This window comes from Periplaneta americana, chromosome 2 (assembly GCF_040183065.1).
Source record: "Periplaneta americana isolate PAMFEO1 chromosome 2, P.americana_PAMFEO1_priV1, whole genome shotgun sequence".
Lineage (NCBI taxonomy): Eukaryota > Metazoa > Arthropoda > Insecta > Blattodea > Blattidae > Periplaneta > Periplaneta americana.
Window position 1 is genome coordinate 7,002,687 of NC_091118.1, and position 20,662 is coordinate 7,023,348.

A 20,662-nucleotide genomic window follows, 5' to 3' on the forward strand; every position below is an offset into this window, starting at 1 on the left:
TTACTAGAGTAATATAAGTAGCAGTACTAGTAATAGTAGGGATAACTACTGTAATATCAGTAGTAATAATAGTAGCTATACTAATGTAAGTAGTAGTAACAGTAACAATAACTGCAGTAATGTCAATAACAGTAACAGTAGCGATAAGGGCAGTGATGCGTGTAATAGTTACAGTAGCACTACAAGTAACAAAAGTAGTTGTAGTACTGTTATAAGTTACTTGTACTAGTACTAGCAGAGTGGTAGTAGCAGTGCCAACTATAACACTAATAGTAGCAGTAGTACTTATAATGGTGGTAGCACTGGTAGTAATAACACTGGTAATAGCACTAGCATAATACTGATAGTAGCAGTGGTAGTATTTCACTGTTCCGTCGATTTAGTAGAATGCGTTTGAGTCTAATGAAAGCAGAAAACAGTACGACGTGGTCTGTTTTGACGAGAATCCGAGCCCCCGCTTATCGGTAAGGCATTATGTCACAAACACGTTCACGTCTGAGTATTTCTGATAAAGTGAATATTATTCGACACCTTGAAAACGGCGCAAATATTATGGACATTGCTAGCGAGAGTAAGGTAATATGTTTATTTTTCTTTATTAATCCGTTCATTCATCCAGTCATTCCTCCTTTCCTCTCTTCATAACTTCACTCACTCACTGACTCACTGTCAGTCACTCAGTCCCTCCTTTCTTTACCTATCGACTTACTTATTACGTTATATATTTTTTTTATTTATTCATCATTCATTCTTTACTCATATATTCATTCGTTCATTTATTATTTTATTTTCTGTATATTATATATTCTAGGAAATAAAACTGTATTAACGTTGTATCACATTCCCTTTTATAATGAATTAACAATTCTTAATTATCCATTCCCGTATGATCGACTTTTTACTAGCCATAATTTTTCTTCCTTGACTTTCCTCCCCTATCTCAGTGGTATTCAATGTTATTTGCTAAAGTACCCCTAGAATATATTTTACCCCCAAACTGCATTGCAATTATGCAAGAATTAACAATATACTATGATTGATGTATTTTTATTATTATTATTATTATTATTATTATTATTATTATTATTATTATTATTATTATTACACAATAGTACTCAAGCGATAACAATAGTAATGATTTACGTAAAATGTTATTCAAGCAAGGAAAAACAAGAGTTGATATTGCAAAAGAAACATAATATATAATGCAATAATTATCAACAAGTATAATAAAATAAATGTCAGCACTTTTACATCGGTGCCACAAGTGAACACTTGTAAATACCTAGGTATATATTTAAGTAACAAACTGGGTTGGGAGGAACAAGTCACTAATACCACAAGGAAAGCCTGGAAAGCACTACATTTCTCTATGCGTATTCTGAAGAAATCTAACCGAAAGTCAAAAGAATTAGCGTACAAAACCCTTGTTCGCCCAATTATGGAATATGGATCAGTTGGTTGGGATCCGTACAGACAAAACCAAATCGATTCAATAGAAAAGGTCTAACGCAAGGCAGAAAAATATGTCAAAATGGGGAAGGGACATGGTGAGAAGATAGTAAAAGACTTAGGGTGGGAATCTCTCAAATCAAGGCGACGAAAAACCAGACTCACCGCATTGTTTAAGGCACAAATGGGACACAAAGCATGGGCCGATATCAATGCTAGATTAGCAACACCATCATACTTAGGAAGGGCTGATCATATTAGGAAATTTAAATGCAGAAAACAAAGAACGGACGTGGCAAAATTTTCATTTGTTAACCGCACAATAGTAGACTGGAACAGCTTACCTGCGGCAATCTTTCAGGGTGGTCCTCTTAAAATCAATACATTTAAGGAAAGGTTGAGAAGATTAGACTGAAAATGTAATTGGAGGTGCAGCGAAATTATTTAAGTTGTGTCATGTAATTAATTGAGTTGATATATAATTAAGTTGATATGTAATTAATTAAGATGATATGTGATTTAGTTGATATGTAAATAAATTAAGATGATATGTAATTAATTAAGATGATATGTAATTAAGTTGGTATGTAATTAATTAACGTGATATATAATTACTTAAATTGGTAATAGTTGGGAGAAATAGAAGTACTTATAAGTTAGATTTATTTTTGCTTATCGTAGGCGCTATTATAGAATAGTTTTTATTTATAGTCCTAGGTTTATTGCATCTACTATTTATAGATTTACGTTTATTTTATTTTATTTCATTTACGTTTATTTTATTTTATTTCATGTAATTGTAATTATTGTATATTATATATCATTACCACCGGGTGTATACCCAATTGTAGTGTTAATAAATACATACATACTTAACTAATCAGTGGGATGTGTACTCCTTGAGAAAGTATGCATACCCCTGCGTATACGTGTACTATAGATTGAATACCACTTTCTACCTAAAGATAAAGCTTGCTGATAGCAGGGGACTTGATCCGGGTGTTAGGCTATATCTAAGTAGCTGAACATTGACTTTCTACTATATCGACGGAGCAGTAGGCAGTAGTACTAACAGTGATAGTAGTAATGACAGTAGTAGCAGTATTAACAATGTTATTTGCAGCAGTAGCAGTAGCAGTAGTAGTAGTAACCAGTGGCGGCTCGTAGGTATTGAATTAAGGGGGGCTGCATACAAAAATAAACCAAGCAACTTACTTTATTTAAAGATTAATTCCATGCGCCTTGTATTGTAAGTTGTGTTTAAATGAGATAGGCTCATATCAGTAGATTTACTGGCATTTAAAAGAATCCTGCAGGACAAAATTCCGGCACACCGTCGACATTGATATAAACCCTGCAGTTGTGAGTGTCGTTAAATAAACCATAATTTAATTTTTATATGCAGATTTGAACCTTAGAAATATCTAACTGGCGATGTTGTAGTTGGTTGTATAATATATCTACATGATACATCAATAAATGAAAAAAATAACTGAGTCAGAAATTGAATTCAGGATATTCAAGAGTACGCACCAGGGCGCTTGCCTCATTTATTGTGATGTTGTTAGATGTTTCAGATTCCATTATGGTTTGAAAACATTCTAGCAATGGCTCCTTCTTCTCATGAACAACATTTACTGTTCTTATTTTAAAACTCCATCTTGTTGCCCCAGCTGATGGAATTGTCTTTGAAACACATTAATCTGATACAGACTGTGTGGAGATCGAGAGAAGAAAGCAGGTATAGTGGATAAATTAGCAAGAAATATGCGAGCTTTGTAGGCTATTTTGTTTAGCGGCTCTTTCCATTATGAGATTCAACTGATGGGCACTTACTTTCACATTTCTTCTGAATTGTTAAGGTACTGATCTGAATAGACTGCAAATATTGTACAGAATTAAACATTGTTGCACTTGTTATACTCACAACATTAAAGAAAATGTATTTAAAACTGCGCGCTACTGACAAACTGCTGCAAATTTTGCAGCGCCTGGAAACTCTGGATTCCTGGCCAGGGGCAGCAGGGGGAGGGGTTAAACTAACGCGCAAAGCATCCGAGACGAGACTGGCAGTTCCAGGGGAGGAAGTGGCTTCACCAATCCGTCCTTGTCTCTGGTTTCGTTTTGGCAGCACCAGGGGAGGAAGCGACTTCACTAACGATTGCGTGCATGTCATTGAGAGCGATTTTTTTTTTAATTCGAGACGCTAAATAGAGACTGTATAATAAATGTATTTCACAACATAAAACGAGACAAGAGCACAAATGTCTGTGGGTGCTGCAGCTTCGCCGCCCCTCTTCGAAAGCCGCCCCTGGTAGTAACTGAAATTAAGTTTGCTCCCCAACAGCAGCTGGTCACAATCTGAGTTGTGGCATTTGGAAACCATGTTGGATCCGATAAGCTGTGCATTAATATTCAATTTCATTCTTACAACCGTCAAACTTATCAGTGAACATACGTAATTGAATACAAAGTAGTTAATTACACATATTAAAAGATAAATTACTAACGTTTTCGGTTCAAAAGAATCATCTTCGGATCAAATAAGTGAGCCTGCAGAGTACATTATATAATGGAAACAATGGTGAGTTATGTATGAGTAAATGTTAAAGTGTTATGTTTTATTTAACGACGCTCGCAACTGCAAAGGTTATATCAGCCTCGCCGGATGTGCCGGAATTTTGTCCCGCAGGAGTTCTTTTACATGCCAGTAAATCTACTGACATGAGCCTGTCGCATTTAAGCACACTTAAATACCATCGACCTGGCCCGGGATCGAACCCACAACCTTGGGCATAGAAGGCCAGCGCTATATCAACTCGCCAACCAGGTCGACTAGTAAATCTACTGACATGAGCGTGTCGCATTTAAGCACACTTAAATACCATCGACCTGGCCCGGGATCGAACCCGCAACCTTGGGCATAGAAGGCCAGCGCTATACCAACTCGCCAACCAGGTCGACTAGTAAATCTACTGACATGAGCCTGTCGCTTTTAAGCACACTTAAATACCATCGACCTGGCCCGGGATCGAACCCGCAACCTTGGGCATAGAAGGCCAGCGCTATACCAACTCGCCAACCAGGTCGACTAGTAAATCTACTGACATGAGCCTGTCGCTTTTAAGCACACTTAAATACCATCGACCTGGCCCGGGATCGAACCCACAACCTTGGGCATAGAAGGCCAGCGCTATACCAACTCGTCAACCAGGTCGACTAGTAAATCTACTGACATGAGCCTGTCGCATTTAAGCACACTTAAATACCATCGACCTGGCCCGGGATCGAACCCGCAACCTTGGGCATAGAAGGCCAGCGCTATACCAACTCGTCAACCAGGTCGACTAGTAAATCTACTGACATGAGCCTGTCGCATTTAAGCACACTTAAATACCATCGACCTGGCCCGGGATCGAACCCGCAACCTTGGGCATAGAAGGCCAGCGCTATACCAACTCGCCAACCAGGTCGACTAGTAAATCTACTGACATGAGCCTGTCGCTTTTAAGCACACTTAAATACCATCGACCTGGCCCGGGATCGAACCCACAACCTTGGGCATAGAAGGCCAGCGCTATATCAACTCGCCAACCAGGTCGACTAGTAAATCTACTGACATGAGCGTGTCGCATTTAAGCACACTTAAATACCATCGACCTGGCCCGGGATCGAACCCGCAACCTTAGGCATAGAAGGCCAGCGCTATACCAACTCGCCAACCAGGTCGACTAGTAAATCTACTGAAATGAGCCTGTCGCATTTAAGCACACTTAAATACCATCGACCTGGCCCGGGATCGAACCCGCAACCTTGGGCATAGAAGGCCAGCGCTATACCAACTTACCAACCAGGTCGACTGTATGAGTAAAAAAGAGAGAAAATAATGCATATGAAAGTCATTTGTTAAAATAGAATAAAAACATGGAACATTAACTATTGTAATTGGACTATCTATATCAGAGGTCTGCAAAAAGCGTATCGTCATTCGTGCTCTCGATGCTGCCCGCCGAACACAGTGTGCTGTAAGGCTAGCGAAGGGGAAGAGACTCGTATCTCAAAAGATGGGAGCGATCAGTGGGGGATCGCGGCAACGGTTTGCTTGTGTTTACAAATAATAACATCAAAAGAATAAGAAATATACTTTTTTATATTATTTTGAAATTGGCTACTATGAAGCTGAAGCCCCTTCTGTTGCTATTGACACAAGTCATTGGAAATTCAACCTCTTCTGTTCTTCGGTGCTTTTCAGTGCCTGGAAAAGATCTTCTCCAGTTATATTCTGTAATTACATCTAGAAGACATTCAGACACAGTAAAATGTTCATTAACTCCTCGGATGAAAATGGCTAGGTGAGCTTTGTCATTTCTATCTGTGCTTTCGTCCAATGCAAGTGAGTAAGCTACAAACTGGTTAATTGTGGTTTCGACTTCAGATTCAATTACATTTACAATCTTGAAATTCCTTCTCTGAACTGTAATTGGAAACAATTTAATTTTCTTAAACTCTTTGTTCTGGACACAGTAGCCTATTATAGTAGTGTTCTGTATGCACGATTTTATAAATGATGCTTCTGTAAAGGGCTTCATTGATTTTCCAATATTCCAAGCTAGAACATAGCTAGCAAGAGGCTGTTTTTGTTTAAGACTGAGAACACGTGTATGATATGTTTGTATTTTCTTGTTTTATATTTACCAAATATTTTTAGGCCTACGCATTTCACCTAAAATTAAACGAAAAGCTATATGTTTATCATGCGGAACTGAGTGTAAACGTATTGTAATATACTGATTATTATGTATAACCAACAGTTATACAGACGCCCCAAAATAAATTATTTTCACATGTCCAACATGCCTGTAATTGTATGATATTCTTTGTGAAGGGTCAAGTATTGTCGTTGCATGTTGAATTTTAACACACCCTTAAGAATTTTCGAACAAATTAAGCATTTCACATTCTTCCCACTAACACAAAAAAGTTTCTCTTCCTATTCATCCTTGAATGTACTACGTCCATGATTAGAAGATATTGTGAAACGGTGGAACACTCCGTCCAACACAATGATAATGGCAGTCCGCCACTGCTCTTCGTTTGAACATAAACATTGAGTACAATACTGTCATTGCAAGTTATCTTGAACCTTGCATCCCCTAAGTCTGTCTTTGGAACTGCTCGGTACGGCATGTACTAATCAACGTAACGGCACGGCAAGGATGCCCCTCTCTCGGGTAAATTGACTCTTTTCAGAAAACGTTGGTTCTTACACTTTACGTCTCTCTACTGTAATAGAACTTGGTTCAATACAGACATCATCTTCTCTCGATACTCCGGTTTTGAGAGGAGAACATAGTTTCGTAGGAAGCTTTAATTAACCTGTAATGAGTATTTAAATATAATCGTGTGTACACTCCTCTCTCATCCGGGCTGGGGACCGGCAATGGCGGAGTTACTACAGCTACTTCTAGCTATACATTATATAGGCCTGCATGACTTACACCTTCAGCTAATATGTAAATATTCTTATAACAATATTTACAGGTCTATTATTTGAATTTACATTAATTTACAATTATACACAATCCATATCCCTATCATTGCTGCCATCATCGCTTGTTTCAAAATTAATTATTTCGCCAATGGCATCATCCATTCGGAATTATCTTTTTAATCGTAGGTACTACTTTCTGAACAAGATAGAATTCTTCGATTGTATCCCGAATAACATGTTGATCGAAGTCGTCCACTTCAACTTTACACAAGTCTAATTCTGGAATGAAATAATATGTTTGGTAGAACTATAAGAAAATAATAACTAGCAACAATAATTCATTATGTCGCTCTCAATACACACACTATTGTACATAACTATTATAGCAATAATTTCTAACATTACATACCTATTCTTTCCCGAGCAGTGTGAGGTTCATTCGGTTGTAATTCAGTATTATTTTTAATTCTGTTCACGGAACTAATACTTTTGCCAGAGTATTTAGCCGCTCTCTCATATTCCTTAGCAAGAGGTTCCAGCAAATATTTGTTTAATTTTTCCTCCTCGCAACGCTTAATTTTATTATATTTGCGATAATTTCTCTCTCTCCGCTATGGATAACAGCGTTACTTTTTCTCCGCGGTGGTGTGATTTCACCATAATTACTACCCTGAGCTTGCTGCTCCATGGTAACACTACTGGTACGCAGTGAAGGAAATAGCTCTATGTTTCTTGACAAGAGATTATGCTGCGGAGCATGCGCAAACAACTCAGTTGGCTCCACGCGCGTTACGCGCTTCCTTCCCTCTGCCCCTCTGTCCCCGCTCAGAAGGTTCCAGATAACTTGCAATAACAGTACAGGTGGAGACGGGTGAGGCGGGGCGCGCTCATTACGTACTGGCTTCGGTTCCGTTCAGGGGCTTAGTCGCGAGAACGCTTTTGGAGACGTCTGACCTATACTATTACGTTTTGGTAGGACATAATGATTTAATCATAAGAACTAGTATAGTCGTAGTAGTAATAGTAGCAGTAGTAGTAGTAGTAGTAGCAGCAGTAGCAGTAGTAGTAGTAGTACTAGTAGTAGTAGTAGTAGCAGTAGTCGTAGTAGCAGTAGTCGTAGTAGCAGTAACAGTAGTAGCAGTAGTAGTAGTAGTAGTAGTAGCAGCAGCAGCAGTAGTCGTAGTAGTAGTAGCAGTAGTAGTAGTAGCAGTAGTAGTAGTAGCAGTAGCAGTAGTCGTAGTAGTAGTAGCAGCAGTAGTAGTAGTAGTAGCAGTAGTAGTAGCAGTAGAAGTAGTAGTAGCCGCAGTAGCAGTAGTCGTAGTAGCAGTAGCAGTAGTCGTAGTAGCAGTAGCAGTAGTCGTAGTAGTAGCAGTCGTAGTAGTAGTAGTACTAGCAGTAGCAGTAGTCGTAGTAGTAGTAGTAGTAGTAGTAGCAGTAGTCGTAGTAGCAGTAGTCGTAGTAGCAGTAACAGTAGTAGCAGTAGTAGTAGTAGTAGTAGCAGCAGCAGCAGTAGTCGTAGTAGTAGTAGCAGTAGTAGTAGTAGCAGTAGTCGTAGTAGCAGTAGTAGCAGTAGTCGTAGTAGCAGTAGCAGTAGTCGTAGTAACAGTAGTAGCAGTAGTAGTAGTAGTAGCAGCAGCAGCAGTAGTCGTAGTAGTAGTAGTAGCAGTAGTAGTAGTAGTAGCAGTAGCAGTAGTCGTAGTAGTAGTAGCAGCAGTAGTAGTAGTAGCAGTAGTAGTAGTAGTAGCCGCAGTAGCAGTAGTCGTAGTAGCAGTAGCAGTAGTCGTAGTAGCAGTAGCAGTAGTCGTAGTAGTAGCAGTCGTAGTAGTAGTAGTAGTAGTAGTAGCAGTAGTAGCAGTAGTCGTAGTAGCAGTAGCAGTAGTCGTAGTAGCAGTAGCAGTAGTCGTAGTAGCAGTAGCAGTAGTCGTAGTAGTAGCAGTAGTAGTAGCAGTAGTAGTAGTAGTAGTAGTAGTAGTAGCAGTAGTAGCAGTAGTCGTAGTAGCAGTAGCAGTAGTCGTAGTAGCAGTAGCAGTAGTCGTAGTAGCAGTAGCAGTAGTCGTAGTAGTAGCAGTAGTAGTAGCAGTAGTAGTAGTAGTAGCAGTAGTAGCAGTAGTCGTAGTAGCAGTAGCAGTAGTCGTAGTAGCAGTAGCAGTAGTCGTAGTAGCAGTAGCAGTAGTCGTAGTAGCAGTAGCAGTAGTCGTAGTAGTAGCAGTAGTAGTAGCAGTAGTAGTAGTAGTAGCAGTAGTAGTAGCAGTCGTAGTAGTAGTAGTAGTAGCAGTAGTAGCAGTAGTCGTAGTAGCAGTAGCAGTAGTCGTAGTAGCAGTAGCAGTAGTCGTAGTAGCAGTAGCAGTAGTCGTAGTAGTAGCAGTAGTAGTAGCAGTAGTAGTAGTAGTAGCAGTAGTAGTAGCAGTCGTAGTAGTAGTAGTAGTAGTAGTAGCAGTAGTAGCAGTAGTCGTAGTAGCAGTAGCAGTAGTCGTAGTAGCAGTAGCAGTAGTCGTAGTAGCAGTAGCAGTAGTCGTAGTAGTAGCAGTAGTAGTAGCAGTAGTAGTAGTAGTAGCAGTAGTAGTAGCAGTCGTAGTAGTAGTAGTAGTAGTAGTAGCAGTAGTAGCAGTAGTCGTAGTAGCAGTAGCAGTAGTCGTAGTAGCAGTAGCAGTAGTCGTAGTAGCAGTAGCAGTAGTCGTAGTAGTAGCAGTAGTAGTAGCAGTAGTAGTAGTAGTAGCAGTAGTAGCAGTAGTCGTAGTAGCAGTAGCAGTAGTCGTAGTAGCAGTAGCAGTAGTCGTAGTAGCAGTAGCAGTAGTCGTAGTAGCAGTAGCAGTAGTCGTAGTAGTAGCAGTAGTAGTAGCAGTAGTAGTAGTAGTAGCAGTAGTAGCAGTAGTCGTAGTAGCAGTAGCAGTAGTCGTAGTAGCAGTAGCAGTAGTCGTAGTAGTAGCAGTCGTAGTAGTAGTAGTAGTACTAGCAGTAGCAGTAGTCGTAGTAGTAGTAGTAGTACTAGCAGTAGCAGTAGTCGTAGTAGTAGTAGCAGTAGTCGTAGTAGTAGTAGCAGTAGTCGTAGTAGTAGTAGTAGTAGCCGTAGTAGTAGTAGTAGCAGTAGTAGTAGTCTAGCTTACATCAAACTAGGAAGTAGGGATGGGGGAAGTGGGTTGCTACGTTGGAGTCATGTGTGTCGGGAGATTTCAGGTTATGAAGTGGACTAAGTACATTAGGAATTTCTTCGTTCGAAAGAGTTTGACAGTTTGTATCAATCATTACACAGTAACTGTAACCATGGTAACAGCTCACACTTACTACTTCCTTCCGGATCTCTGCCAGCTTCTTCAATTCCTCCTCCTTCGCTTCCAGTTCTGCTGTCAGAAGTCGAAGTTCTTCCTCTTTACTCTATAATTAAAACAAATCTGGTTCAGAGGAAGTTCTGGTGGATGTGTGGTAACTTGGCTAGAAACATGATTACCATGATGATGGTTATTATTGTTATTTTTGATATGGGGCTATGCTGAACTAAAAAATACGCAGTAATGGAATGGAGCTTCATAAGCTCCCTCGTAACTGTAACCATGGTAACACATCTCCACTTACTTCTTCTATCTGGCGCCTCATTCCTCGCTCCGCCTCCAAATCGTCTCTGAGGATCGCCAGCTGTTCCTCGTATTTCTGTAATAAAAACAATTCTGGGTTGCAGAAAGCTCAGTTAGGTGACGCTGACTTGAAACAGCGGCTTTCATGAAGGAAACAAGCTGATTGCCTGGTATACGGTACATCATCCGGATTACGGATAACAGCTACAAACGTTAAATGTTTGGATAGGGGCTTCCAAATGGCGCATCTTATCCTGTATATTCTAAGATGTTAAAAGAACGTTACGATTAGTTCTAAATTAAACTGATCATCTGCAGAAACATCTGGATTTTCATGATGTGCTCATAAGAAATGGATCACAGATCAACTGCCATGGCCTACCAGTGTATAATCCGGTTTTTGATGATATGCCAGTTTCGTCCTTCCTACGAGTAACTCATGTTGCAATAATTCTGTACCTACTCTATAAAAGAGTACCTTACGTACTGTAAATTCAATCTTCATTTCTGCCCGATCCGATAAGATAAAATTACTCAGACATGCTATCTACTGTCCGTTCAAGTGGATTTGTCGCAGGGTCGTAGAAAGGGGGGAGGGAATCACGTGGCAGTTAATTACTTAACGAGGCTCTTTTATTTAAGTTATTTTAAAACAGTTGCATAATATTACGTAGACGTCAAATTCCTAACATAAATTAATGTTCTCAGAAAAGAGCTAAGACAGCCCAGCTACTAGACTTTACAGAGGGGCGAACAGAAGCGGGTCGGGTAAACCGGGATGCGACTTAGGCAAACGGACGACAGTACCTGTGAAAATATATGATTCAATATTGAAAGCTCTTTCGTCACTGGAAAACGCGAACATATTTCTGGAACGTACTATACTCACTAACTCAGTACTGCATACGCGGCCTCGGTTCTGTGTGGAGAACGGTTGGAAGTTTAGTAGTAGAGGGGGTGGAAGTGAAGTACATTAAAAACTCAGGTACAATAAAAATTGAAGTCAAAATAAAATGATGTCCCTGTACATAAAAATCGAAACAATTTTGAATTGCATTTTCATAGTTATGAACAAAAGGTATGAATTCTTTAAGACTATTTGAACCAAAGGGGAACACTGCTACAGTATTTAATCATAGTAGTAATTTAGACCCCTAGAATATATAACACATTTATATTTAAGTATCCTAATCTTGTCAATTCTAATAGTTCTAGTACTAAATTTAAAAAGTTATTTATGAATTTTGTAAGGAATGAAAAATTGTAAATTTAAATTTATATATTGTTATTGCGCAGTAGACATAAAACAAATTGTATTACATACTTCTTAATTTAAATTCAGGATCAGAACACGAGTTGTACTCTTTCATGGGTGTGCTAAACTTTTATCTGTATATATTATATTTTGTTACAATTATTAGCATAATAAATACAATTACACTTACATCTACTTATCACGAAAAACTGTGTGTTCAGTGATTGAAAGAAATCAACAGAAATTCTCTCATAACTGTAACCATGGTAACAACTTATCACTTACCGCTACTTCCTGGCGCCGCTTCTCCTCCAGTTCATCTCTGAGAATTAACAGATCTTCCTCTATACACTGTAATCAAAAGAACTGATTCAGAAGAAGCCAAGTTACATCGTCTAGATGTAAAAGGAAGTCAGGGAACAATGATGGCTACGATACAGACAATGATTGTGATATTGGTATTAATGATGATATAGTAGCCTGTATTTAAAAAAGAGCACCTCTGTCACACATTACTATGCAATAAAACTAATTGTACTTAACTATGTAACTTAATTACTGACTGGATCTCAAGGAATCACTTTGGTAAATGTAACCATGGCAACAGTTCATCACTTACTACTTTCTGTTGCAGCCGGTACTCGTACTCTCTCAAATCATACTCCAGCCTTTCCAGCTTTCTTTCTTTAAACTGTAACAAAAAAAAAACTGTTTCAGCGGAAGTGATAGTTTGAGTAAAAGTACAAGATTTCATGAAGGCGAAGTGACAACTATCATAATGATGATGCTGATGATTATGCAGTGCTAACAGCACAACTACGCATTGAATGATCGCGGCTCAGGATTGTCTCTGATAAGAGTAACCATGGTAACAGAACAGTCTAGTATATACAGTCGCGAAGCTCAATACGTAGTAAATATGCAAACATTAGGTAGTTGCTCACCACTGTAATCGCTAATATCGCCTCATTACAGGCAATGCAAAATAGTACCGTCACATTCTATTGTTTCTAGCACCCTCAAAACTGAAGCTTCGTGACTGTATTTAGTAGACTGTGGTAACAGCTCATCACTTACTGCTTCCTCCTGCAGCCACGACTTTATCTCTTTCTCGTGTTCTTGTGTTAGCTGCTGGATTTTTTCGTCCTGTAACTGTAACAAAGGCAGGTTCAGACTAGCTGTCACTCAGCTAGGTTTCAGTTTGACAGAAATACATGTCTGATTATGAACTAATAGAGAGTAACAGACACAATAAACAACTGAAAAGAAATCTACTATAAAATGAGTACCGGTATGACCTGTATGAAAAATGTATCATGGGAGGATTTTAAACGTTTGAAAATATGGACCACTACAGGATGAAACATCGGTATCTTCCCATACCACATGCCTAGAGGATAAAAGTACTTACATCTTTGAAAATAAACTAAAAATTTTAACTCGCCACTCTATAACAGCAGAGACAGACACGATGTGAGCTTTGGCAAAGTTATATACAGTACTTAAGAGGCAAGAGTTCCGTATAGTACACAACACTGCATACTGAACAATTAGCAAACCAACATCTTTAGCACTACTCGTGAGTGGCGGCTCGTGATAAAATATTATGTGTGGCCACAATTTTGTGTTCCAAAATCGAAGAGAATTTGAAATCGAACGTTTTCAGCCTAAAATGAAATGTCATGATTCCAATGTTTCACTGTCGAAAAAACCGTATATAAATTCAAAACATATACCGGTAATAATAATAATAATAATAATAATAATAATAATAATAATAATAATAATAATAATAATAATAATAATAATAATGAAACCTAGTCTTTTTATTTTTCCTGGTAAGCCAGTTTACCCAGTTCTTTACTCTTCAAAATTACTTGAACAGAGATCATTGTTTACGTTTGTTAAAAATTAATTAACACAATTTACAAAAGCGTGTGTTCAGTAATATATTTTGATTCACAACACATTGATATACTATAGCCTATATCAGTACTGTACTCCCATTCGCATAGATTGATTACTCTAAATACATGCCGGTAAATATTATTCTTAAATATTATACACCACCATACAGTATTTAAATTCATACCACCACCACATTCAGCCAGCACGTGTTTGAAATCCAAACTATGCTATATGCCGACACTGAAGTATAGTAATTCACAAACTACACTCTCGTAGCAGCACTGTACACACATCCACATACAGTAAACGTTCCGACAGTGAGATGCTGACACCTGCAGGCTAAAATAAATTTCCTCCTCGAGATATAGCACGTAAACGATACGCATCGATGTACCTGACATCTGTAGGATAGATTCACTGTTCACTTAATGCTTTGTGCTCTTGACGAGTCATAAGCGGCCAGCGAAAGACAATTTTCTCCCGCGCATGCGTGAAATTTCTGTAACCTTCTTGAAAAGAGCACGGCTTGTACGTGAACGGATGTTGCCAAGTTTACATAACAAGTTTATGCAAGATGCGGGAAGTTTAAAATACTCGATTCTGATATTATACATCCCCACTACGCCAATGCGGTATTAAATAATAAAACTAGTCGTGCATTAATGGAAACAAGGTGTTCACGTGCTCTTGTGCTCTTACTGACGCACCGCCACTGGGTGAGTCGTGGCTTATGGGCCATCTAAAACTCTGACCTACATCCCTTTCATCTCGAGTTCTTATATGATGACCTACTATTATAAACAAAAAGCAGTTAACGGATATCTCAGTCATGACGGCCTTATAAAATACCAGAAAAAACTACGAACTTATTAAAATACCATCACTTTGTCCAAAGCGCATCGGAATTTGGTGCAAGATTAATTGTTTTAATATAGTCCTCAGTTCTAATTGTATTTAATTGTATTTAATTAAATACAACACCAACATTTTGTCCAAGGAGCATACATTCGGTGCAAGGATAAATCTTTTAAAATGTCTTTAAATGCTGTTGTATCTAAATAATTAAAATGGGATGATTTGATCCCGTTTTTAGTACAAGAGTAATTCGTCTAATATACGTATTCCTAAATTAGTCTTGAATACATTCTATAACAAATCACTCCAAGCGAATTTAAATATAGCGTGGATCGTGCACGAGGACAATTTTTTGTAGTAGTCCCATTGCCCATCTATTTTACGTCAATCAGACGAACGAAAATTATCCTGATACATAAATATTATTTTAAGGAATGAACTCATTAAAAATAAGTAATAAAAATATGTAGACCTGCTTTTTGAAATAATTGATATTTAATAATGAATTGCGTGTATATTTGTAAATTTATTTCGTCTCTCAGTTTCATTTGAACACGAAATAATACAATTCAATTCGAAACAGGTCTCAGTTCCGTGTGTGGTGTGGGAGGATTTCGAATATTCAATGACGACAGATATAGTCTTACCTTCTCTTCAGCTTTTAGGTCATTCATTTCCTGAATAGCATATAGTCTGCATAGAAATAAATGTGCCAAAAGAAACCTTAGCATCTGCTCAAAATAATCGTGACTAATTTACGTTCCTATAGCTGTAACTATGGTAACTGCAGACAACTGAGAATCTCTTACCTTTCCTAATAGTTTATACACTTTTACGAGTTCTGCCTGTTTGTTTAGCAGTTCCTTCTCCTTCGTGTTCACAACTCCCATTCCCTCAGATTCCTTGTTCTTCTCCGCTCTTTTGCCTTTCTTTCCTGTTTCCAAGTCGATTGAGGATATCCCGTCCTGCACCTCATCGAAGTTCTTCACCTCTTCCAAGAGAGACAGGATTTCCTCCTCCAGGGTCTTGACTAGATCCTTCAGCTTGGGGACTGAAATGGATTTCGCCATCCTGCACAGCCCAAATAAGAAATACGAATCCATAATTGCAGAACAATCATTAATTAATTAATTATCTTTAAATATAATTTGTATTCAGTTGTGACCTTGCAGTTAAACGTAACCCTAGTTTGTATTCGCTTCAGGCTGCAATGAATGTGCAAGGAATGAGTGGGATTTTTGCTCTGAAGGACGCAGCTTCCTGGCAAGATCTTCCCTTCGCTCAAATACAGCTTCAGCTGTGTACAACTTGTCCTCTGACTGTGACAGAAGTTATCGTACTCATCTGCATGCCTAGATACTTTAGCCTACTAGCTTCAAAATATCACGGCGACGTGGTTAGGTTAGATTCGCTCCCATACCTAGGTGGTTAGCCACAGACAGATCTAAATTCTTATTCTGTTTGCGTATATTTAATTATGTTTATTGAATACCTTACAAATACTGAACAATTTTTCTTACGTTCGGAGCAGCTACTGTTTTCTCGCAAACATAACATTGTCCTAAAACACTTTTAATGACAGCATTGACAACTCATCGTGAAATAAATATGCTAGGGGATTGAAAAAACTATAATGTTAACTAATGGTTCCCTGCAGATCAATTTAAATCGTTTATAAAATATTCAAGAGAATACGAAAAGCTCTATTGCATATCGACTTTAAATAATATTTATGTTAGAAGAATAGGGTGCACAACTTCTGGTCAGAAAAATGCGGAAGATTTGATCACGATCGATTTAGAGGATTTTTTTTTTTCAGTATGAAGCCAGGATTCGTTGATGGAATAGTTTACATCAAATAACATAAAAGCTATATATTTAATTATCACCTCTGATTGAGGTTCTGTCTGATATGTACATCTATTATCAGGCAGTACATTCACTTGACGATATGTGTCAGAGGAAGAATAAATTATAGCATGCGCGCCGCGAGGAGTCCGAGCTGAGTTTCGCTTGTAGGATACTTATAATATGGCTGCTTTCCGCGTGTAATGAAGTTTGAACATTACGCTGAGGAATTTTAGGTGAAAAACATGTCCAGAAACGAAGGTAATATAACAGTTCTCTTATAAAAAGGTATCCCCATAACATGCCTTGAAGGCACTTGGGGGGCATGGAGGTAGAACCCCATGCTTTCCATGACCTCGGCACTAGAATGAGGTGGTGTGGTCGGCACCACGCTCTGGCCGCCTTTTACCCCCGGGAAAGACCCGGTACTCAATTTTATAGGAGGCTGAGTGAACCTCGGGGCCGTTCTGAAAGTTTGGCAACGAGAAAAAAATCCTGTCGCCATCTGGGATCGAACCCCGGACCTTCCAGTCCGTAGCCAGCTGCTCTACCAACTGAGCTAACAGTTCTCTTATACCTATCTGAATTCAAGATTTCGTTCTAATTTCTAGTGGCTAATCACTTAGTTATTTTAGCGCACATGATTTCAATATTTTATTCCAATTTATGAAATGTGTGTAAATTTAAATTCAGAATATATCTCAATATAGAAGCCAGATACAGTCAAACCTCACAGGCACAGGCACGAAGAAGAATGGCCACCCCTGTTTATATATCCATCTGTACTGGGATTATGACGTGTTGCTTCATCTTCCGGCTCTCAGACTTTTTACACAAAACAATTTTACATATTATTTCTTTCCTATGTACAGCTGTCAAAAGAAAAAGTGGCCCTTCGGGTATCTTCGCTATAATTCGGAGACAGGCGATGTTACATGTTGTTGGATCACGTTGCCTGATATCGACAGTTATAAATAAAGTATTCTGTGTGTTACTCAACAGCGTAATGGTAGCGTTCCGGCCTCTTATTCGTGAGGTCCTGCGTTCGAATACCACCTCGAGTTTTTTATGTTCTTTTTTCTTTTATTTTTAAGAGGGAGAGGCGAAATATACATAATTGCTTTTTCCTCTTTTATGATTATTTTAGTAATTAACGTCAGGTTAATTAATGTATTATGCCATGACTTTATCATTATGACATTGTGGCTGCAAATGGAAAGAAAAAAGATTTTATTCTCAACAAAAATATCTTTCGTGGCATAAACAAAACAAACTTGCTAGCGTCTGCCTTAGAATATTCAAACAATTAAGCGTTCAAAAAACAAAACAAAAAGCCACGATTCAATATTTACACTATTTTCTCCTTATCTCAATCACATCTTGCAGTCGAGTGGGCATGGAATCAACTAGTCTTTGCAAATAGCGACTGTTCTTAGACACGACATTCCAGGCATTCTGAACATATATACATAAGTGTTCAGCTCATGGGCAGGTCTTTCATACCAAACCCAGCAATTTCCAATCTTTCCTATTTTCTGCCTTCCTCTTAGTCTTTGCATATGATCCACGTATCCTAATGTCCATTATTCTTCTCAACCAGAGGCCCAACCAATTCCTTTTCCTCTTCCTGATCAGTTTCAGCATCATTCTTTCTTCACCCACTTCTTCCAACACAGCTTCATTTCTTATTCTGTCTGTCCACTTCACACGCTCCCTTCTTCTCTACGTCCACATTTCAAATGCTTCTATTCCTTTCTCTTCATTTCGTCGTAATGTCCATGTTCCTTCCCCATACAATGCCACACTCCACACAAAGGGCTTCACTAGTCTCTTCCTTAGTTCTTTCTCCAGAGGTCCGCAGAAGATGCTCCTTTTTCTATTAAACGCTTCCTTCGCTCATGTTTACAGTTTTTCTTGGGAAGGATAAATGCGGTAACTTCCCGTTGCTTTCCGCACACCACTATCTTCTTCGCATCTTATTAGATGTCAGGGGGGCCCAAGCGTGGAAATGAGAAGAGTGGATTTGTCTAATTGGGCCTTCCGGACTTCACCGAATATCACCGCAAGAGTTAAATATTAGTAGGCCTACTATCAGGAGGTTTGACCCGATCAGAGACCGGGAAATCCCAATTAGCCTTTGCCCCCCGCATCATGGACGAGCTTCTACAAATCATCAGAAACACTTGAAGGGGGATTGGGCCAATTTTTCCGCAAATGTTTCTATGCTTGTGCCCTCGTAGCTCAGTCGGAAGAACGTCGAAATTTAGATGTAAAGGTCTCAAGTTCAATTCCTCGTCACTCCTTTTCGTTTTATTGTGCTTCAATATAGTATAATGTAATAATATAAAAAGGAAAAAACTAACGCCTGTATTGTATTGTATTGTTCCAAACCTAATATTAAATTTATGTTATTTATATCGCTAAAGAACGATAACAGAATATAAATGATAAAATGAATATTATTTATATCGCTAAAGAACGATAACAATATAAATAACCTGAATATTATTTATACGTTATCATTAAAGAACGATAACAGAATATAAATGATAAATATCGGTTTTTTTAAATTAATATAAGATATTATAATTATAATATATATAATTATTTAAATAAAATACCCTATTTTACAAAGAATATTATTTATATTGCTAAAGAACCAAAACAGAATAGAAAAAACGTGAATATTATTTATATCGTTAAAGAACGATAACAGAACAGAAAAAATTATAACTTGAATATTATTTATATCGCTAAAAGAACGATAACAAAATATAAATAACTTGATATCGATGAAGAACGATAACAGAATATAAATGATAATTTGAATATTATTTACATCGCTAAAAAGCGATTAAAAAATAAAATGAAAACTTGAAGAAGGCCCGAACCCATAATCTTCGAATCATTAAGCAAGCACTCTACCACTGGTCTACGAGACGCAAATATGGAATACTTTCATAGTTCCGGAACTGCTTCTACAAGCACATGCATCGTGTAACATCGCCGTGACCCGAAGTGAACTTAGAAAATATTCGCTGTTCACGAGTGCGGCCACTTTTTTTTTTTTTTTTTTTTTTTTGACAACTGTACACCGACCTCAACGCAGTCAGGAAATACACCTCAATGCTAGACACGTTATTCTTCTGTTTCAAAATGGATGAATAACGTATTTCTCTATACAAGACCTTAACCACCGCACATCCTTCATGCTGACATGGGAACCATGAACTATGGGGTGCAGAGTCTCTTGTCAGTGCCCAGTGATGACGAAATAAAGAGTCCACTGAAAGAATGATGGATGTCACTTTCTTGTCGAAAATGAAACAAGACTGTCAATGCATAGCTTAAGACATAGCTTAAGACATAGGCCTATACAGGGACATCATTTTATTTTTACTTCAATTTTTATTGTACCTGAGTTTTTGAATGTACTTCATTCCCACCCCCTCTACTAGTGAACTTGCAACTGTTCTCCACACAGAACCAAGCGCATACAGTCAAAGTCGCCTTACGGTCTTAGTAAACACAATCAGTACTGAGTTAGTGAGTATAGTATGTTCCAGAAATATGTTCGCTTTCAATATTGAATCATATTCTCGCACAGGTACTGTCGTCCGTTTGCCTATGTCGCATCCCGGTTTCCCCCACCCACTTCTGCCCCTTCCTTTGTGGCTGGGCTGTCTTAGTTCTTTTCTGAAAACATTAATTTCTGTTAGGAATTGGACGTCTACGTAATATTATATAACTGTTTAAAATAACTTAAATAAAAAGGCCTCGTTAAGTAATTAACTGTCACGTGATTTCCCTCCTTTCTACGACTCTCGACAAAACCACTTGAACGGATAATAAATAGCATGTCTGAACAATTTTATCTTTTCGGGTCGGACAGAAGTGAAGATTGAATATACAGTATGTAAGGTACTCTTTTATAGAGTAGGTACAGAATTATTTCAACGTGAGTTAGTAGTACGAAAGACGAAACTGGTAATTGGAATTAGGTACAATAGTATATAGTGCGATAATATGCAAAAAAGAACTGAAACCTGTATAGAAATGAACGGCCACCATTTTCAAATATGTGTTTAAATATCCATATTATGATTATTTTTCAATTTAACGTCATTCTCTATATGGTATGCTAATGTGCTATAGACAGTATAATATACACTGCATAATGAATACGTCCACATGGGCAGCTCAGTTCGTGAGTAAAAATATTCATTGTTAATACTATACTGTATTTTGATTAAACAAAAACCTAATGAAAATGATCAAACTCAA

The 20,662-nt window shown here is 38.1% G+C and overlaps 1 protein-coding gene across 5 annotated transcripts in view; it reads right to left on the reverse strand.

Annotated features, from left to right (window-relative positions):
- LOC138712308 (meiosis-specific nuclear structural protein 1-like) overlaps nt 1-20,662 on the reverse strand; it is a 138,292-nt gene that overhangs the window by 28,155 nt on the left and 89,475 nt on the right. For 3 of the 5 annotated variants that reach the window (XM_069843968.1, XM_069843949.1, XM_069843941.1), the window contains 2 exons: nt 10,514-10,588; nt 10,226-10,315 (listed from right to left, as the gene is read on the reverse strand). The exons of 1 other annotated variant lie outside the window; for it this stretch is intronic. In XM_069843968.1, the coding sequence (XP_069700069.1) occupies nt 10,226-10,315; nt 10,514-10,588 (165 nt within the window). Of the gene's footprint in view, nt 1-10,225; nt 10,316-10,513; nt 10,589-12,052; nt 12,119-20,662 lie in introns of all 5 variants that reach the window. One more of the 5 variants, XM_069843958.1, reaches the window with a different exon arrangement.